This window comes from Rhinopithecus roxellana, chromosome 4 (genome assembly GCF_007565055.1).
Source record: "Rhinopithecus roxellana isolate Shanxi Qingling chromosome 4, ASM756505v1, whole genome shotgun sequence".
Lineage (NCBI taxonomy): Eukaryota > Metazoa > Chordata > Mammalia > Primates > Cercopithecidae > Rhinopithecus > Rhinopithecus roxellana.
Window position 1 is genome coordinate 135,714,147 of NC_044552.1, and position 17,308 is coordinate 135,731,454.

Consider the following 17,308-nt stretch of genomic DNA (forward strand, 5'->3'; position numbering starts at 1 on the left):
TGAATATACATATATAATAAAAAAGTCCATGGGGAAAATGAACAAAAGGGAACAACAGTTTTTTCCAGCTTTTCCACTGATAGTATTTTCACATAAGAACTCAAGAATGGCTAGGCACGGTGGCTCACACCTGTAATACCAGCATTTTGGGAGCCTCAGGGGTGGATCACCTGAGGTCAGAAGTTTGAGATCAGCCTGGACAACATGGTGAAACCCCATCTCTACTAAAAATACAAACATTAGAGTGTGGTGGTGCATGCCTGTAAACCCAGCTACTTGGGAGTCTGAGAATCACTTGAACCCAGGAGGCAGAGGTTGCAGTGAGCTAAGATTGTGCCACTCCACTCCAGCCTGGGCGACAGAGTGAGACTCTGTCAAAACAAAAAAAAGCCTGGGCGCAGTGACTCACGCCTGTAATCCCAGCACTTTGGGAGGCCGAGGTGGGTGGATCATTTGAGGTCAGGAGTTCAAGACCAGCCTGGCCAACACAGTGAAACCCCATCTCTACTAAAAATACAAAAGTTAGCCTGGGGGTAGTGGTGTGCACCTGTAATCCCAGATACTTGGGAGGCTGAGGCAGGAGAATCACTTGAGCCTGGGAGGCAGAGGTTGCAGATCACGCCACCACACTCCAGTCTGGGTGACAGAGTGAGATCCTGTCACAGACAAATAAACAAACAAACAAAAAACAAAACAAAAAACTAAAGAAACCTTCTCAACTAAAGTTCCTTCTTTATTAAGATTTTTTTAGTTTCTAAAGTTTTCTTTTGTTCCAAGATAGCTGCTGTATTTTATACATTTATATTGCATTTATTCATCTGTGCAGTAATGTCATAGAGCCATATCATAAATGCTGTTTCTGTTTTAAGTAATATAGAATTTAGAGAAACAATAAATAAAGCTTTGCTACAATGAGCTTCATAAATTATTTTATGCACAAATGTCACCTCAGAAAAAATAACTTTTTTTTTTTTCCTTTTCTGTATTTAGCGGAACAGGTTCCTATAGAACCATACAACATCCCATTGTCCCAGGCCGAAGTCATACAGGAAGGGAGTGATGTTACTCTTGTTGCCTGGGGCACTCAGGTGAGTAGCATTGATCCCGACTGTTAAAACCTATGTTGTGCTTGGAAGCTCTCATTTTAAATCCTGATACATGAAAAATTGAAAACAATGTTTTCTTTATATCTCAGATTAAATCTGGTGCTACTGATGCTAATTTCTTTTTTCCTTCAACTTTATTGATGTGTAATTGACAAATGAAATTATATATATTCAAGGTATATATGTGATGATTTGATATATGCATACCTTGTGAAATGATTACCATAATCAAATTAATTAATGGATCCATCACCACACATAGTTACTATTTTGTGTGTGGGGGTCGGGGTGAGGACACTTCAGATCTATTATTTGCTCTAGGCACTGTGCTGTATATTAGATCCTGAGAACTTCCTTATCTTATAACTGAAAGTCTGTGGTACTGATTTCTGAGTGAAGGTGAGATGCCTGTATATATTAAAATGTATACACATGTGGTGGCTATAAATATATTACAATGTATTAATTAAAAACACATTTCTTTTGAAATATGTGTATACCCACATTACTTTTGCTGCAAATGGCTATAATCTTTTTCATTACATTTCTTGCCATTTCTCATGATTACTTTGCTGGCCATGTGTACCCATCCACTGGTCCAGACTCAAAATTCCATATCTTTCTTTTTTTCCAGTGACCCTCTCTACTGATCCACTTCATTTTCCCCCAGGCTTGTTGTCACTTTGCTCTACCTCCCAACTTTTTCTCTGGCCGTGAACTCCTATCTCTTCCACTTTTCTTCTCTCTCCTTCTTTTAAAGATATGGTCAGTTTTTATTTTCTGCATAAAGGAAATCCTTATTTTAGGAAATTTAGGGCAACACAATATAAAGAAGATAACAAAAATGGTTTTCAATATCACAAGCTCCTACTCTCCTCTCCTTTTGATTTTTGGCATGGAGAGCTACAGTCATCATGGTTTCTCACCTTCAGTGGGGTAACTCTGCTGCTTGGTGAGTTGTATCCCATTGACAGTGTCCTTGGTGGGTGTGGCAAACCTCTTTGCTGTCCTTCTGTCCACTTTTTAATCCACAACTCTGTTACTGTCAGCTTGTGACCTTACTTCTCTTTTTAATGGGGAAGTTAGGGTGTATTAGGTATTGACTCACATAGCTTGCTCTTCCGTTTGCTTCAGATTCTTTCCTTCTTCCCTTTGTCTTTGAAGAAGAGGTGTCTGGTTTACATAACAACCTCGGCAAATCGGTTTCAGACTGTGTTCCATTTTACCTTCTCCAAGACTGTAGTCTATTAGCTAGTCCCTCTCTCTCCTGGATCTTCAGTTTTCCATTTCTTGTTGCTCTTATTTAAAAAGTATGTCTCTCTTCACTATTTAAAGAATTCCTTTCCCCTTAAATCCCATTATACCTCCCTCCTTTTAACACTGAACTTGAACAACTGTTTTCTATTGTCTATATTTAATTTCTTAACTTCGTTATATTCTTGTACCTGTGAGTTCTATTCCCACTAATTTACTGTTTTTGTCAACATTACTGATCTTCTAGTTGTTTGAATTCAGCTGTTATTCCTGCTGTGGTATGTGATACTGGCTGCTATCCCTGTGAAATCTTCCTCTTAAGCTTCTGCAGTACACTGTCTCCTGGTTTTCTTTCTAGCTCTTTAACTGTTCTTTTTATCTCCTTTTTTTCTTTCCTTCCCTCCTTTTTTCCCTCCCTCCCTCCCTCCTTCCCTCTCTCTTTCCCTCTCTTTCTTCCCTCCCTCCCTCCCTCCTTCCCTCTCTTTCTTCCCTCCCTCCCTCCTTCCTTCCCTCTCTTTCTTCCCTCCCTCCCTCCCTCCTTCCCTCTCTTTCTTCCCTCCCTCCCTCCCTCCTTCCCTCTCTTTCTTCCCTCCCTCCCTCCCTCCTTCCCTCTCTTTCTTCCCTCCCTCCCTCCCTCCTTCCCTCTCTTTCTTCCTTCCTTTCCTCTTGGGCCATTTTTTCCTTAAATGTTGGTGATTTTTGCCCTTTACTTCTCCCTCTATGTGCTTTCTACCTATTCGTGTAACTTCATTTACCTTCTGTGTGCCATCTTTGTAATCAGTGTCTGTGGTACTGACTTCTCTCTCTAAGCACCTCTTTCTGTTTTCTAGATATCTATACTTACTATTTTTGCAGAATATGGGATTCAACATATGTGAAACAAATTTATGAATTCTCCATGCAGATCAATTCCTGATACTTTAAATACTATCTCTAATAGTGATGTCAGCATTCAACTAGTTTTTGAGGCTGGAACCTTTGTAGTCATTCTCGGCATATTTTTCTCTTTGTTTCAGGTTCATGTGATCCGGGAGGTAGCTTCCATGGCAAAAGAAAAGCTTGGAGTATCTTGTGAAGTCATTGATCTGAGGACTATAATACCTTGGGATGTGGACACAGTTTGTAAGGTATGAATATAATGGTGATAGAATGTCATTTCCCTGAAACTTTTGGCCAAATATGCTGTATATTTGCAAATAATTCTTCTGAAATTGTGAGCTATGTGAGCATTTTCAATTGATTTAAAAGTTTTAAATTTGCAGCATGAAAGAAAGTTGTATAAACAGCTTCATATTCAAGGAAACAAATCACTATAGAATTTATTTTTCCTCCTGTAGTTTTCTCTGTTTAAAATACTACAAAACAGGGTCCTTTATGCAGTCACCTTGGGTTAAGTTGTGTGAGTCATGGAGGATATCAAGGATGCCGAAGGCACCTGTGTTTTTGACTTCTTATTAGTTATGGTTCACTTAGCTAGGTTTAATTTAGTCAGGTAAATTAAGTGATTTGGCTGAATTTTCATTTATCTTCTCTCCAAAAGTAATGGGGATGGATTTTTTTTTTATTTTTTTAAATAACTCTGTATATAGTCTTATTCTGAGGGTTACAATCTAAGGGTTGTGTGGAGATTCTGGCTGCTCTAATGTACAGTTTCTATCTAAGTAGTCTCATGACCTTTGACCTGATTACATTGGTCTTCTTTTTACTGTTAAGATTTACATAGCCAGTTCCCTCTTACGAATATAGTTTAGTTCTCATTTACCTCTTTATATCCAATGTCTTTCACACCAATGTCAACATAATTTAAGAAGCATCTATTTTCATATTGATACAAAGAAGGTTAAGCCCTCTTTTTGTAATAGTCTTATCAATTAAGACTAGCTACATGTATTGTAAATTATATGTACCTAGTCTTACTAGATAAGTACAATAGATATATGTACGATTAATAGATATATGTACAATTATGTGTAAAATTGTGGGAAACAATGACATGTATTATTTTTTCTTGATTTACTGCTATAGTCGTAAGACATAGGGCATTTTATATTTACCACTTTTAAGAGCTTTGGCATTCTCATAGCTTTTACAGGCTATTTCTTGGGTTAGTTACATGAAAATAACGTGCAGATACTACTGCTGTAAAAGCATAGCCTGGGATGTTTTTAGGTGAAGAGTGCTTTATAATTTAGTAGAAGATGTAAGATTTGTTATAGTAACAAAGTTCCGAAGACTCACTTGACACCATCTAAACACTTGACATGCTTACAAATGGTTTCAACAATATCCCGAGCCATTCTATTTGTAGTTGCTGTAATTAAGAGCAATATTTCAAACTGAGATATTCATAGCTTCATGAAAATAATTTAATGCTTTTTGCAGGCATTTTCAAATCAAGTCAGATACTGGGTTTTCTTTCAAATAGCCAAATGTTCCAAATTATAGTTAAAGTAGAGTTGGCTTCTTGTTTGCAACATGTATCCACCACTTATCTTGGGGTTTGTATTTTTAGTGTAGATGGTGGTTTTACATGGGGATATGATGTTTTGTCATGGTGCAGTGTAGGGGGCATTTACATATGATCAGAGCAAGCCCTTTTAGAACTTTATTTACATATGTATATATAACCTTAACATTCAAAAAGCATTTTTGTAGCAGCTTATGGTAAAGCACAAGTATACTCATACTTCATTTTGGCAACCGTGGAAGCAAAGAGAGGAGAGGTAGGGGAAGAAAGAACGGTGAAGTTGTTTATATTTACATCGATATCGTTTGCTTTTGCATCACTGTGTTAAATCTACTGGTTGCATCTTTGTCTTATCCTAGAATGCAGATCCATTTTCCTTAGGGCTGTATCCTACTGGGAAGATGAAAGAGGAGACAAACAATCTCTACTGAATGAGAAAGTGATGTATCAGACCTCGGACTTATTAGCATCATTATTTTGTTTTGTTTTGGGATGCGTTCATCTGGTTGTGACAGTGAAAACCAGCTTCTTGATTGCTTTGGGTCTATTGGAGACTTTCTTCATTGCTGATGATGGTACCTCTCCTGTTTTCTTTTGATGTATCAAAAGAGGTAAAATTTTGGTACTTAGCTTTTTCCTCCTAGGATTTAGAGATGATTTTAAAGAAGAGGGCCCTATAACCAAATATTTATATTGAAAATGAGGGTTTTTTTTTCCCCCAGAGTGAAGCTTTTTAAATTCATCTTGATAAATTCTATAGTAACCAAAATTTGTGTTATAATCTCTTTTAATTAGCTGTGTTTTATCAGTTGTTTTTGTTTTATGACTCGTTAGATCCCTCAGTTTTATTCATTATGTGTTAGCTAAACCCCAATATATATCTTTTGGAATACCTAATCGAGAAAAGAAAGCATATTAAAAGCAAAAATGATTTGTTGAACACATATATTAATATACTCTACACACTAAAATGACTCTGGGACACTTGAGGAATTCATACTTCTTGCTTAATCCTTGATACATGGTTTGGAAGTTATAAAACAACATAAATAGTTACTCAGGGATAGAGAAAGGAACAGAGTCTTTGATTGTTGCTCAAGGGAGTTACAAAATTAGAGACTTAAATGGGCCTAAGAAACCACAGCTAGTTTTTCCACTCAATGCTGAACTTGATATTAAAAAGCTAAGCTGGAGACTTCTGAAAAGCACAGTAGAAAATTCTTGAGTTTAGAGGTGCTTAAGAGACAGATACCTACCCTGTGCCATGGGTGTGTATGTGTGTGTGGAAGTGGATTGGCTTAAGAGAATCAGCTGTGTGAGTTCAAAGCCCTGAAATGAGTGGCACGTTGAAACTGATGACCTATAACTGCATTTTAGTTGGCTACACTTGCTATTTGGTCTCAACTAGGTGTGTAGAATCCAGGTGTATAGAACTCATTTTGTGGGGCTGTAGTGACAACATTGAAATTTTGAGGGGAGTTAGACACATACTTTAACTTTCTCTCAAAATATTTGCCAAATTCTAAAGGTGTGAATGGTGAAAGGTAAGTAGAAAATATCTGGAAAGTGAAGCTATCACTTGATAATGAAGTGACAAAGACCAATCATACTCTCAACTGAAAGCCATGGTGAGTTAGGTCTTACAATTAGAGGCAAACCAGATGTAGACCAGGTCATCTCAAACCCACAACACAGCCTCTACCCCTTTGAGTTTTTTTATTGAATTATGTACTTTTACTCTATCTGTCCAGCAGAGCAAGGAGTCAAACCTCTCATTATCAGGAGATCGAGACCATCCTGGCTAACACTGTGAAACCCCGTCTCTACTAAAAAATACAAAAAACTAGCCGGGCGAGGTGGCGGGCGCCTGTAGTCCCAGCTACTCGGGAGGCCGAGGCAGGAGAATGGCGTAAACCCGGGAGGCGGAGCTTGCAGTGAGCTGAGATCCGGCCACTGCACTCCAGCCCGGGCGACAGAGCGAGACTCCGTCTCAAAAAAAAAAAAAAAAAAAAAACCAGCATTCAATAAAAAACTATTAAGTAGATGAAGAGACAGGAGTATTTGAGCAATAACAAAGAAGAAACAAATAATAAAAAGCAGAAACACAGCTGATCCAGATATTGGAGTTAGCAGACAAGGACGTCTTGATTGTTATGCTTAGGAACACAGAGAAAATAAGGAACAAAAGAGGTAAGAGGGTAGAGAATTACGTAGAGAACTGGGTGTGTGCATGTGTACATGTATATGGATCAAGTAAACTTTGTGGAGCCATCAAAAAAATATGTATCTGACAATAAGAACTCAATGAATAGGCTTATAACTTATTGGACTCAGTAGATGATAGCAATAATGAACTGGAAGGCTAGTTAATAGAAAATGTCCACACTGAAGCACAAGTCAGAAAAAGGATAAAGCACATTTGGGATCTGGTCAAAGATGTCTTATATACAATTTGAATTCCAGAAAAAGAAAAGAGAGAAAATCAGCAACAATATCTAAAAAAAAATTTCTCATGAAAGTTTCAGAACATCATTACACAAGCTTTGTTAACGTTTAAGAAGATTATATTCAAAGAAAACCACACCTGTATGCACAATGGCATGACATCTTAAATTGCTAACTATGCTAGCCCACAATTCTATTCTTAGTGAAAATATCTTTTTAAAATTAAGATGAAAAAAATAGTTTAGGCAAATAGAAATTGAGAGAATTTATCACTAGCAGGCTCTCACTAAAAGAAGGTACTGCAAGGGAGCTCCCTTTGGCAGAAGGAAAATGATCGTAAAAGAAAATATGGAGGAGAGCATACACTGTAGCTCAGGATTGATTGTCCAAAATAGTACTGATAATTTTCTGTGAAAGTTTAAGTTTAGTGAAGTTTAAATTAAATATATGGAATTGAAATGTAAGACAATAAAAACACAAAAGCCAGGGGGTCTTACATGGAGTTAAAATATTCTGTTGTTCTAGGATTATTATGAAGTGTAATGTTCTAATTAGGTTTTAATCAAGGATACAAGTTTTAATCTCCAGTGTAACGACTGAAATAACAGTGAAAGAATGCATAGCTAGCAAGTTAGTAAGAGAACTATAAATTAATAAAAATATTTAGTTAATCCAAAATAAAGAAATAAGTATAAAAAATGGATGGGTCAATAGATAACAGATGATAAGATGATATAAACCCAAATATAGAAGTAATTTAATACAAAAAGATTAAATAAACCTAGTAAAAGTCTAAAGATCCTCAGACTTCATGAAAAACAACTACCGGAGGGGGGCGGAGCAAGATGGCCGAATAGGAACAGCTCCAGTCTCCAACTCCCAGCGCGAGCGACACAGAAGACCAGTGATTTCTGCATTTTCAACTGTGGTACTGTGGTCATCTCACTAGGGAGTGCCGGACAATCGGTGCTGGTCAGCTGCTGCAGCCTGACCAGCGAGAGCTGAAGCAGGGCGAGGCATCGCCTCACCTGGAAGCGCAAGGGGGAAGGGAATCCCTTTTCCTAGCCAGGGGAACTGAGACACACAACACCTGGAAAATTGGGTAATTCCCACCCAAATACTGCGTTTTAAGCAAACAGGCACACCAGGAGAATATACCCCACACCTGGCCAGGAGGGTACCACGCCCACGGAGCCTCCCTCATTGCTAACACAGCAGTCTGCAGTGATCTATCCGCAAGGCAGCAGCGAGGCTGGGGGAGGGGCGCCCGCCATTGCTGAGGCTTAAGTAGGTAAACAAAGCCACTGGGAAGCTCGAACTGGGTGGAGCTCACAGCAGCTCAAGCCTGCCTGTCTCTGTAGTTTCCACCTCTGGGGACAGCGCACAGCTGAAGACCAACAGGGGAAACAGCGGGGGCCTGTGCAGACGCGAACGACTCTGTCTGACAGCTTTGGGGAGAGCCGTGGATCTCCCAATGCGGAGGTTGAGATCTGAGAACGGACAGACTGCCTGCTCAGGTGGGTCGCTGACCCCTGAGTAGCCTAGCTGGGAGACATCCCCCACTAGGGGCAGTCTGACACCCCACACCTCACAGGGTGGAGTACACCTCTGAGAGGAAGCTTCCAAAGGAAGAATCAGACAGGTACACTCGCTGTTCAGCACTATTCTATCTTCTGCAACCTCTGCTGCTCATACCCAGGCAAACAGGGTCTGGAGTGGACCTCAAGCAATCTCCAACAGACCTATAGCTGAGGGTCCTGACTGTCAGAAGGAAAACTATCAAACAGGAAGGACACCTATACCAAAACCCCATCAGTACGTCACCATCATCAAAGACCAGAGACAGATAAAACCACAAAGATGGGGAAAAAGCAGGGCAGAAAATCTGGAAATTCAAAAAATAAGAGCGCATCTCCCCCTGCAAAGGAGCGCAGCCCATCGCCAGCAACGGATCAAAGCTGGTCAGAGAATGACTTTGACGAGATGAGAGAAGAAGCCTTCAGTCCATCAAACTTCTGAGAGCTAAAGGAGGAATTACGTACCCAGCGCAAAGAAACTAAAAATCTTGAAAGAAGAGTGGAAGGAATTGACAGCCAGAATAATTAATCCAGAGAAGGTCATAAACGAAATGACAGAGATGAAAACCATGACAGGAGAAATACGTGACAAATGCACAAGGGGAACATCACACACTGGGGCCTATCATGGGGAGGGGGGAGAAGGGAGGGATTGCAGTGGGGAGTTATACATGATATAAATGATGAATTGATGGGTGCTGACGAGTTGATGGGTGCAGCACACCAACATGGCATAAGTATACATATGTAACAAACCTGCACGTTATGCACATGTACCCTAGAACTTAAAGTATAATAAAAAAATAAAAATAAAAAAAGAAAAATAACTACCACCACCACATGTAGCTTTAAAAAGGCATACTTTAAATATAAGGACATAAAATGTTGAAAATGAAAGGATGGAAAAAGAAAGTTGGTGTAGATATACCAATTTCAAATAAAGCATTAAGGCAAAAAGGACTACTAGAAATGAAGAAGAACATTTCATAATGCCAAAGGGACCAGTCCACCATGAAAATATAATAATCCTAAGTCTATTTCATCCTTAATAACATAGTTTGAAAATAAATAAAGCAAGAGACCAAACAAAGAAAACAAGAGGTATGAACATGTTCACAGTTACAGCAGGGGACTTTAAGACATCCCTCTTAAATCTTACTTAATCAAGCAGACAAAATCTTGTTAAGTGTATAGAAGATCTGAACAAAACAATTTGTAAAGTTGTCCTAATTGTGCACCAAACTATCAATAGAATATGTAGCATTTGTCAAAATTGGCCAAATGCTGGGGCACAAATAATAACCTAAAGAATTCCAAAAGCTTGGAATCATTGAGATTATGTTCTGTAACAATAGTGGCATTCAGTTAGAAATCAAGTGAAAGAAAAAGACAACTAGAAAAGCCTCAGCTTTCTGTGAATTAAATACCTTTCCTCTGAATAACCATGGATTACAGAAGAAACTCAAAAATTAGGGAAGAGACTGAACTGAATGATGAAGATACAATATATCAAAAGTTTCAAGAACCAGCTTAAGCCATGCTCAGAGGAGACTTTATACCTGTAAATATATAAATTTAGGAAATAGGAATAAGAATTAAAAAAATTAATGATCTGAATTTCCATCTCCAGAAAGAAAATCAAACCTAGAAAAAGTGGAAGAAATGAAGTAATCAAGAGCAGAAATTACTGAAATTGAGTCTGTAGAAAAATTTAATAAAGTAAAATTTCCATCTTCGGATTACAGGCGTGAGCTACTGCGCCTGACGTAAAATTTAGATCTTTGAAGAGATTAATGTAATTGATAAACTTTTAACTAATGGAAAAAATAGGGTAGAAACAAATGACAAATGTTTGTTTGTATGACGAAGAGCTCACAGACAGTGGTAAGATAAAAAGGATGTTATGAATAATTTTACAAATCAGTTTTGAGTAAAGTTGACAATTTCCTGGAAAAATATAAGTCATTCAGCAGTGATACAAGAGGAATTAGAAAATCTGAATAGTCATGATCTGTGAAAAAATTAAATGTAATGTTATTAACTCTCATAGAGAGAAAACCCCAGGCCTAAATGGCTTTACTCGTGAATTCTTTAAAATATAGTCCTTGTGCAAACCCTTACGGAGAGTGGAATCAAAGAGAAAACTTTCAAATTCTTTTTATAAGGCCCACATATCTTAATATCAAACCTATTTAGGACAGTATAAGAAAGGAAAATTATAGACAACTTTTAAAATAAATGTAGATCACATAGATAATGTTCATAAACATTCACAAAGCAGTTGACACAATTCCTCATATTAACAGAAAACAGGAAAGAAAACCTGATTACCCTGATAATGCAAGAGAAGTATTTATTAAAATTCAATATTTATTCATGATTAAAATTTCATAGCAACCTAGAAATGGAAGGTAATTATCTTACTCTGGCAAAGAGTAGTTGTAAAATGCCTGCAGCAAAAATTATAATTTCTGGTGAAATTTTGACAGCTTTCCTCTTGATATTGGGACAAGCTAGGGAAAAATTTACTGATACGTATGTCAGAACTTTATACAGAAAATCACAAAATATTATGCAGGAAAATTAAAGGCCCATAAATGAAGCATATAGCATGTTAGTGGATTGTAAGGCCAAGAAGAGCCAGAGCAATCTTGAAGAAGAACAAAACTGGAAGACTTCATTATCAAATGTTGAGATGTGTTATTAGGGCTGTAGTAATTATAACATTATATAGGTATAAAAATACACAAGTAGACCAATGGAATAAAATAAGAGTCCAGAAACAGACCTGCTGGTTTTCAGATTCAGGACAAAGGTGACTTTGCAATTTTGAGAGGAAAAGGTAGTTTTTTCAATAGAGGATGTTGATTCATTTGGGTACTGTGAAAAATAATTGTATTAACTCTTACCACACAAACATCAATTACAGCTGAGTTGCAGATCTAATCATGAAAGAAAAAATAATGCTCTTGTAAGAAAGCATAGGTGAATATGTTCATGTGATCTTGTGCACTCATAAAACACTAACATTAAAAAAAGGCTGATAACATTTTGCTTCATTACAATTAAGAAAATTTATTCATCCAAAGGGCACCAATAAGAGAGTAAATAGATAATCTACAGATTTGGAGAAACTCAAGGAAACTCATATCTGGAAATATAAAGTACTTATACAATCAAAAAGAAAAGACCAATATCCAATAGAAATATGAGTAAAAGTATTGAAAAGGTACACTAAGTGTTGGCAAGAATGTGGAGCAATCCAACTGTCATAGACTATTGTTGGTAATATAAATTTGTACAACCATTTTGGAAAATTGTTTGGCAGTATCTACCTGAACCCTATAACCTAGCAATTCCAATCCTGTATGTGTATATATGAAGAAATATACAAAAAAAAAGAATACAGAAGTGTTCATAGGTACATTATTTCTGGTAGCCCCACACTGTAACCTGCTGAAGCACTCATCAACTAGAGAATGGATCAATAATAAGTAAATATAATATTGTTCAGTGATGAGAATAAATGAACTAAAAATATAACGGAATAATATGTGTTCATCTCACAAACACAAAGACGCAAGTAAGTACATACTGAATGATTTCTTGTATATAAAGGTAAAAAATAGACAAAACTAATTGATGGTGTTAGAAGTCAAGCTAGTGATTATCATGAGAGTGGTTAATAACTGGAAGAGTATGTAAGGGCTATGGTTTGCTGGTAACAGTTTCTTGTTCTGAGTGCTGATTATCCAGGTTAAAGTTTTGAAAATTGAGCAGAACAGTCATTTGGCGTACCGTTTTTGTATATATGTTAAACTTGAACAAAAAGTTTTTTTTTAAATAAAAAGAAGCACTATCTTCTGTTTCATTCATTTCCTTTACTTCACATTATAGTGAGCCCTTTTATGGACTCAGGGAGAGCCTTGGTGTCCTTAGCCAGGAAGAGATTCCTTTCATCATGCAGCTCTGTCCACACCCTTCCTTCAGTTTCTCCCTGCATCTCAGCTTAGCTGTCATGCTGATGTGAAACAGGAGCTGGTAAGTAGGGCTGTTCTCTCTCAAGCCTTCCCAGGAGTAAGAACAGTGGTTAAGGTTATGGACTTTAATGGACTTTCCTGCTGACACGCAGACCACATTCAAAATGAGTTAAAAAGTGAGCTGCACTGTTAACAAAGCAGTGGCCAGGCCGAATAGCTTTTGAGGTGCTGTCAAGCTTGAAAGGAAGATTTTTCTTAAATAAGGAGGAATTCAGAGAAGCTGCCTTCAAACATAAGAACTGATTTTGGCAGGAGAATGAACAAAAGACTTTGAAAGAAACTCAGATTCTCAAGCATCATTGTCATTTAACCTAGAATCAACTACATAACAACACTGCAAAAAAGTATTGAAGCACAATCATTTACAAGGTCTAGGTGATTTTTACATATCTATAGAGAAGAAAAAACTGACACTTATAATTCTCACATGTCTAAACTCTACCTGAAGATTAAGTTATGCTGATCATTAAAATGTATAAGACTTTGCCTTTATACCATACAGTCTTTTTAATTTATCTTTTTCTGGTGTGTCCTGCCTCCCAGATTAAATTCCAAAGCATATCCTGCTGGCTTTGCCTACATAATATGTCCAAAATCTGACCACTGCTTGATCCTGCTCCAGACCACTAGCATTTCTCACCTGGATTTTGGCCATAGCCGCCTAACAACTGTCTTGTGCTTCTGACCTTTCCTTGCCATAGGCAGAGTTGATACTTTTAATCTGAGTCATATCATATTCCTTCTAGTCTCAAAAGGCCTCAGTGATTTCCCATTGAGAGAGAAGTCAAATTCCTTACCATGGCCTACAAGAATTTACCTGATTTAATCGCATTCCACATCCCACCGCCCATCCACCCTGTAGAAAATGTTCTTTACCCAGATACTCCCTTCATTCTTTCTGTTACTCTGTCGGGAGAACCTACCCCCAATATTTCAACGTAGGTTCTTTCTATTTTCCGTAAGTGTCAGCTGGCTGAGAAATAAAGAGAAAGAGTACAAAGAGAGGAATTTTACAGCTGGGCTGCTGTGGGTGACATCATGTATCAGTAGGACTGTGTTGCCCAACTGAGCCTCAAATCAGCAAGTTTTTTTTAAGGGTTTCAGAAAGGGAGGGGGTGTAAAACAGGGAGTAGGTACAAAGATCACATGCTTCAAAAGGCAAAAAGCAGAACTACTAATAAGGGTCTAACAAAGATCACGTATTTCTGAGGGAACAGGACAAAGGGAAAAAATAGAACCACTGATAAGGGTCCAACAAAGATCACAAGGCAAAGGGCAAGAGCAGAACTACTGATAAGGGTCTATGTTCAGCGGTGCATGTATTGTCTTGATAAACATCTTAAACAACAGAAAACAGGGTTCGAGAGCAGAGAACCAGTCTGACCAGAAATTTACCAGGGTGGAGTTTTCCCCCACCCTTATAAGCCTGAGGGTACTGCAGGAGACCAGGGTGAATCTCAGTTCTTATCTCAACCACATAAGACAGACACTCCCAGAGAGGCCGTTTATAGACCTCCCCCCAAGGAATGCATTCCTTTCCCAGGTTATTGATATTAATATTCCTTGCTAGGAAAAGAATTTAGTGATATCTCTCCTACTTGCACGTCCGTTTATAGGCTATCTTCAAGAAGAAAAATATGGCTCTTTTTGCCCAACCCCACAGGCAGACCTTATGGTTGTTTTCCCTTGTTCCTTTAAAGTTGCTATTATTCTGTTCTTTATCTGGTGCACTGATTTCATATTGTTCAAACACACATGGTTTACAATCAATTTGTACAGTTAACACAATTATCACAGTGGTCCTGAGGTGACATATATCCTCAGCTTACAAAGATAACAGGATTAAGAGATTAAAGATAGGTGTAAGAAATTATAAAAGTATTATTTGTGAACTGATAAATGTCCATGAAATCTTCACAATTTATGTTCCTCTGCTGTGGCTCCAGCCAGTCCCTCCATTCGGGGTCCCTCACTTCCCGCAACATCATTCTGTTAGGCACTACTCAAATACCGGCCTTCCCTCTCTCTCACTCTTTGCCCAAAGCAATCTGCTACCTTTTTGAAGTTCTTGGGAAGTGTTTTTTTTTTTTTTTTTTAACAAAATTAGGAAATGTTGGAGAAAAGATCTTCATTTCTGTTCCCTCCATTTTTCTCTCCAGCTCTTTCTCCTGCTTTCCCTTCCCTTTCTCTTTTAAACATTCCTTAACCAGCTTATTTGATGCTGAATCCCATCAAGACTTCCTTTCACCTTTTCCTTCTTTCCTCCTCTCTGTAGTGATTAGCATGAGCTAAAATGTTATGTACTCTTGTTATTTACATTGTTGATCTTTCTTCCAAGTTCTATGACAGCAGAGATTTTTGTCTTTGGTTCAAAAATTCCCAGTACCTGCAACAATGACTGTCATAGGATTGGTGCTCAATAAATAATTGCTGAAAAGTTATAAATATTAGCAAGAGAAAGCTTAACAATGCTATGAAAACTGTTGTAATATTAAAATGTTTTCAATTTGGTGCTTTTCTTATTCTTGGTGCTCATAAAAAAGTTTAAAAAGTAACTTTAGAACAGTATTCTATGAATAAATACATTAGTTTATTCTAAATTGAAGTATTTATTTAAAAGTTTTAAGTTTTGCTTTGACCTTGCATTTGATTTTTCTTGATGGTTGTCTGTTTCATAATGGCATACAGAAATTATTTATTTGAATTCTTATTAGAATAGGACCCATTGAAAGGCAGAGTGAAATTGTACAGTAAACTTCAGCTATGCTTAATTTCTAAGAAATGAGTTTTATGGATAATTACATTTTCTGAATAGATTGGAGTTACTATTTGTGTAGCAGTTTTAAAACTGTGTCTGTCCTGCTGAATTTCACAGCCATCACAGATACTGTGCACTGCTTTAGATGAGGGTTCTTCTCTGTTTAAATACACCCTGTTACAAGATACTGTCTCCCAGTCTTCCCTCACCCACACTCTCTGCCCAAAGTAATCTCCTGCCTTTTTGAAGTTCTTGGGCAGTTTTTTTTTTTTGTTTTTTTTGTTTTTGTTTTTGTTTTTAAAAACAAAATTAGGAAATGATAGAGAAAAGATCTTCATTTCTGTTCCCTCCATTTTTCTCTCCAGCTCTTTCTCCTGCTTTCCCTTTCCTTTCTCTTTTAAACATAGGTTATGTATTAAAAGATGAAGACGTACTTATAGAAATGAATAGATGTTCTTTGGGTACATATTGGGCATCGCTAGTCTCAAGATACTTTAGGGGTAGGTTATCATGGGAGCAGGACAAGGCCTTAGGGGAAGGGAGCTAGAAGTAATTCAGCTGTGGCATGAGGGAGTGACTGTAGCTGGGAGGGAAGGCTCAGTGTTCTTAGATTTAGCATTCTTTCTTCCCATCCTTTCACTTCAGTTATTTCCATTCTTGCTACAGAAGACTTCATTGGGGGAACTGGCTAATAGCAAGACAGACAGTAAGGCTGGCAGGGTTAGTGGGAATGGAGAGGATCAGGGAGCAGAGGTCTTCAGCAGAAAAGGAAAGGGAAACTGTAGAACTGGAATGGGGAAAGAGTCCAACCTTAGTAATTGGATGAAGGACCAAGTTTGTTTACTTTTTGCATTTGCACCTGGGTGTTAATCACTAAGTATTTGGGAATGGTGCAAAACATGTTCTGAAGACCTATAGATTAAATTAGAAATTTAATTCTAATTTGTTAGCTTTAATTTTTTTAAAAATTTTTCATGGGGTTAATTTAGACTACCAAAAATTTCATTTTGTATTAAGATTGCTAACACTGGCCGGGCGCGGTGGCTCACGCCTGTAATCCCAGCACTTGGGGAGGCCGAGACGGGCAGATCACGAGGTCAAGAGATCGAGACCATCCTGGCTAACACGGTGAAACCCCATCTCTACTGAAAAATACAAAAAACTACCCGGGCGAGGTGGCGGGCGCCTGTAGTCCCAGCTACTCGGGAGGCTGAGGCAGGAGAATGGCGTGAACCCGGGAGGCGGAGCTTGCAGTGAGCCAAGATCGCTCACTGCACTCCAGCTTGGGCGACAGAGCGAGACTCTGTCTCAAACAAACAAACAAACAAACAAACAAAAAGATTGCTAACACTATCAAGATAATATTTAGGGTCTGTATTTTGTACTGAATAGCTTTAAATTGGTTTTATGGAGAAGTTGAAGAATTTGTCTTTAGAGAATCTCTAATATTTAAGTATTACCAGTTAAAATATACATTTTAAAAATTTATTACTCGGACTTAAGTGAATAATTCCGTGACTGAATACTAGCTATTTTGCTTGAGGCAGTGTTTGTTTGAGAGGAGCAGAGTGGGACAGAGAGTGAGCTGATGAAAACAAGAACATTCTCAAACAGTTGAGAGGTTGGGATGGAAAGGGGAGCTAGTAACTACCTATAACCAC

At 37.8% G+C, this 17,308-nt stretch overlaps 1 protein-coding gene across 6 annotated transcripts in view; it reads left to right on the top strand.

The window, feature by feature from the left end:
* Window positions 1–17,308, top strand: part of BCKDHB (branched chain keto acid dehydrogenase E1 subunit beta) — a 289,273-nt gene that overhangs the window by 91,178 nt on the left and 180,787 nt on the right. For 4 of the 6 annotated variants that reach the window (XM_010388536.2, XM_010388534.2, XM_010388535.2 and 1 more), the window contains 2 exons: window positions 991–1,088; window positions 3,377–3,487. In XM_010388536.2, coding sequence (XP_010386838.1) covers window positions 991–1,088; window positions 3,377–3,487 — 209 coding nt within the window. Of the gene's footprint in view, window positions 1–990; window positions 1,089–3,376; window positions 3,488–5,186; window positions 6,646–17,308 lie in introns of those variants that run through there. The other 2 variants (XM_010388538.2, XM_030929302.1) reach the window with 2 other exon arrangements.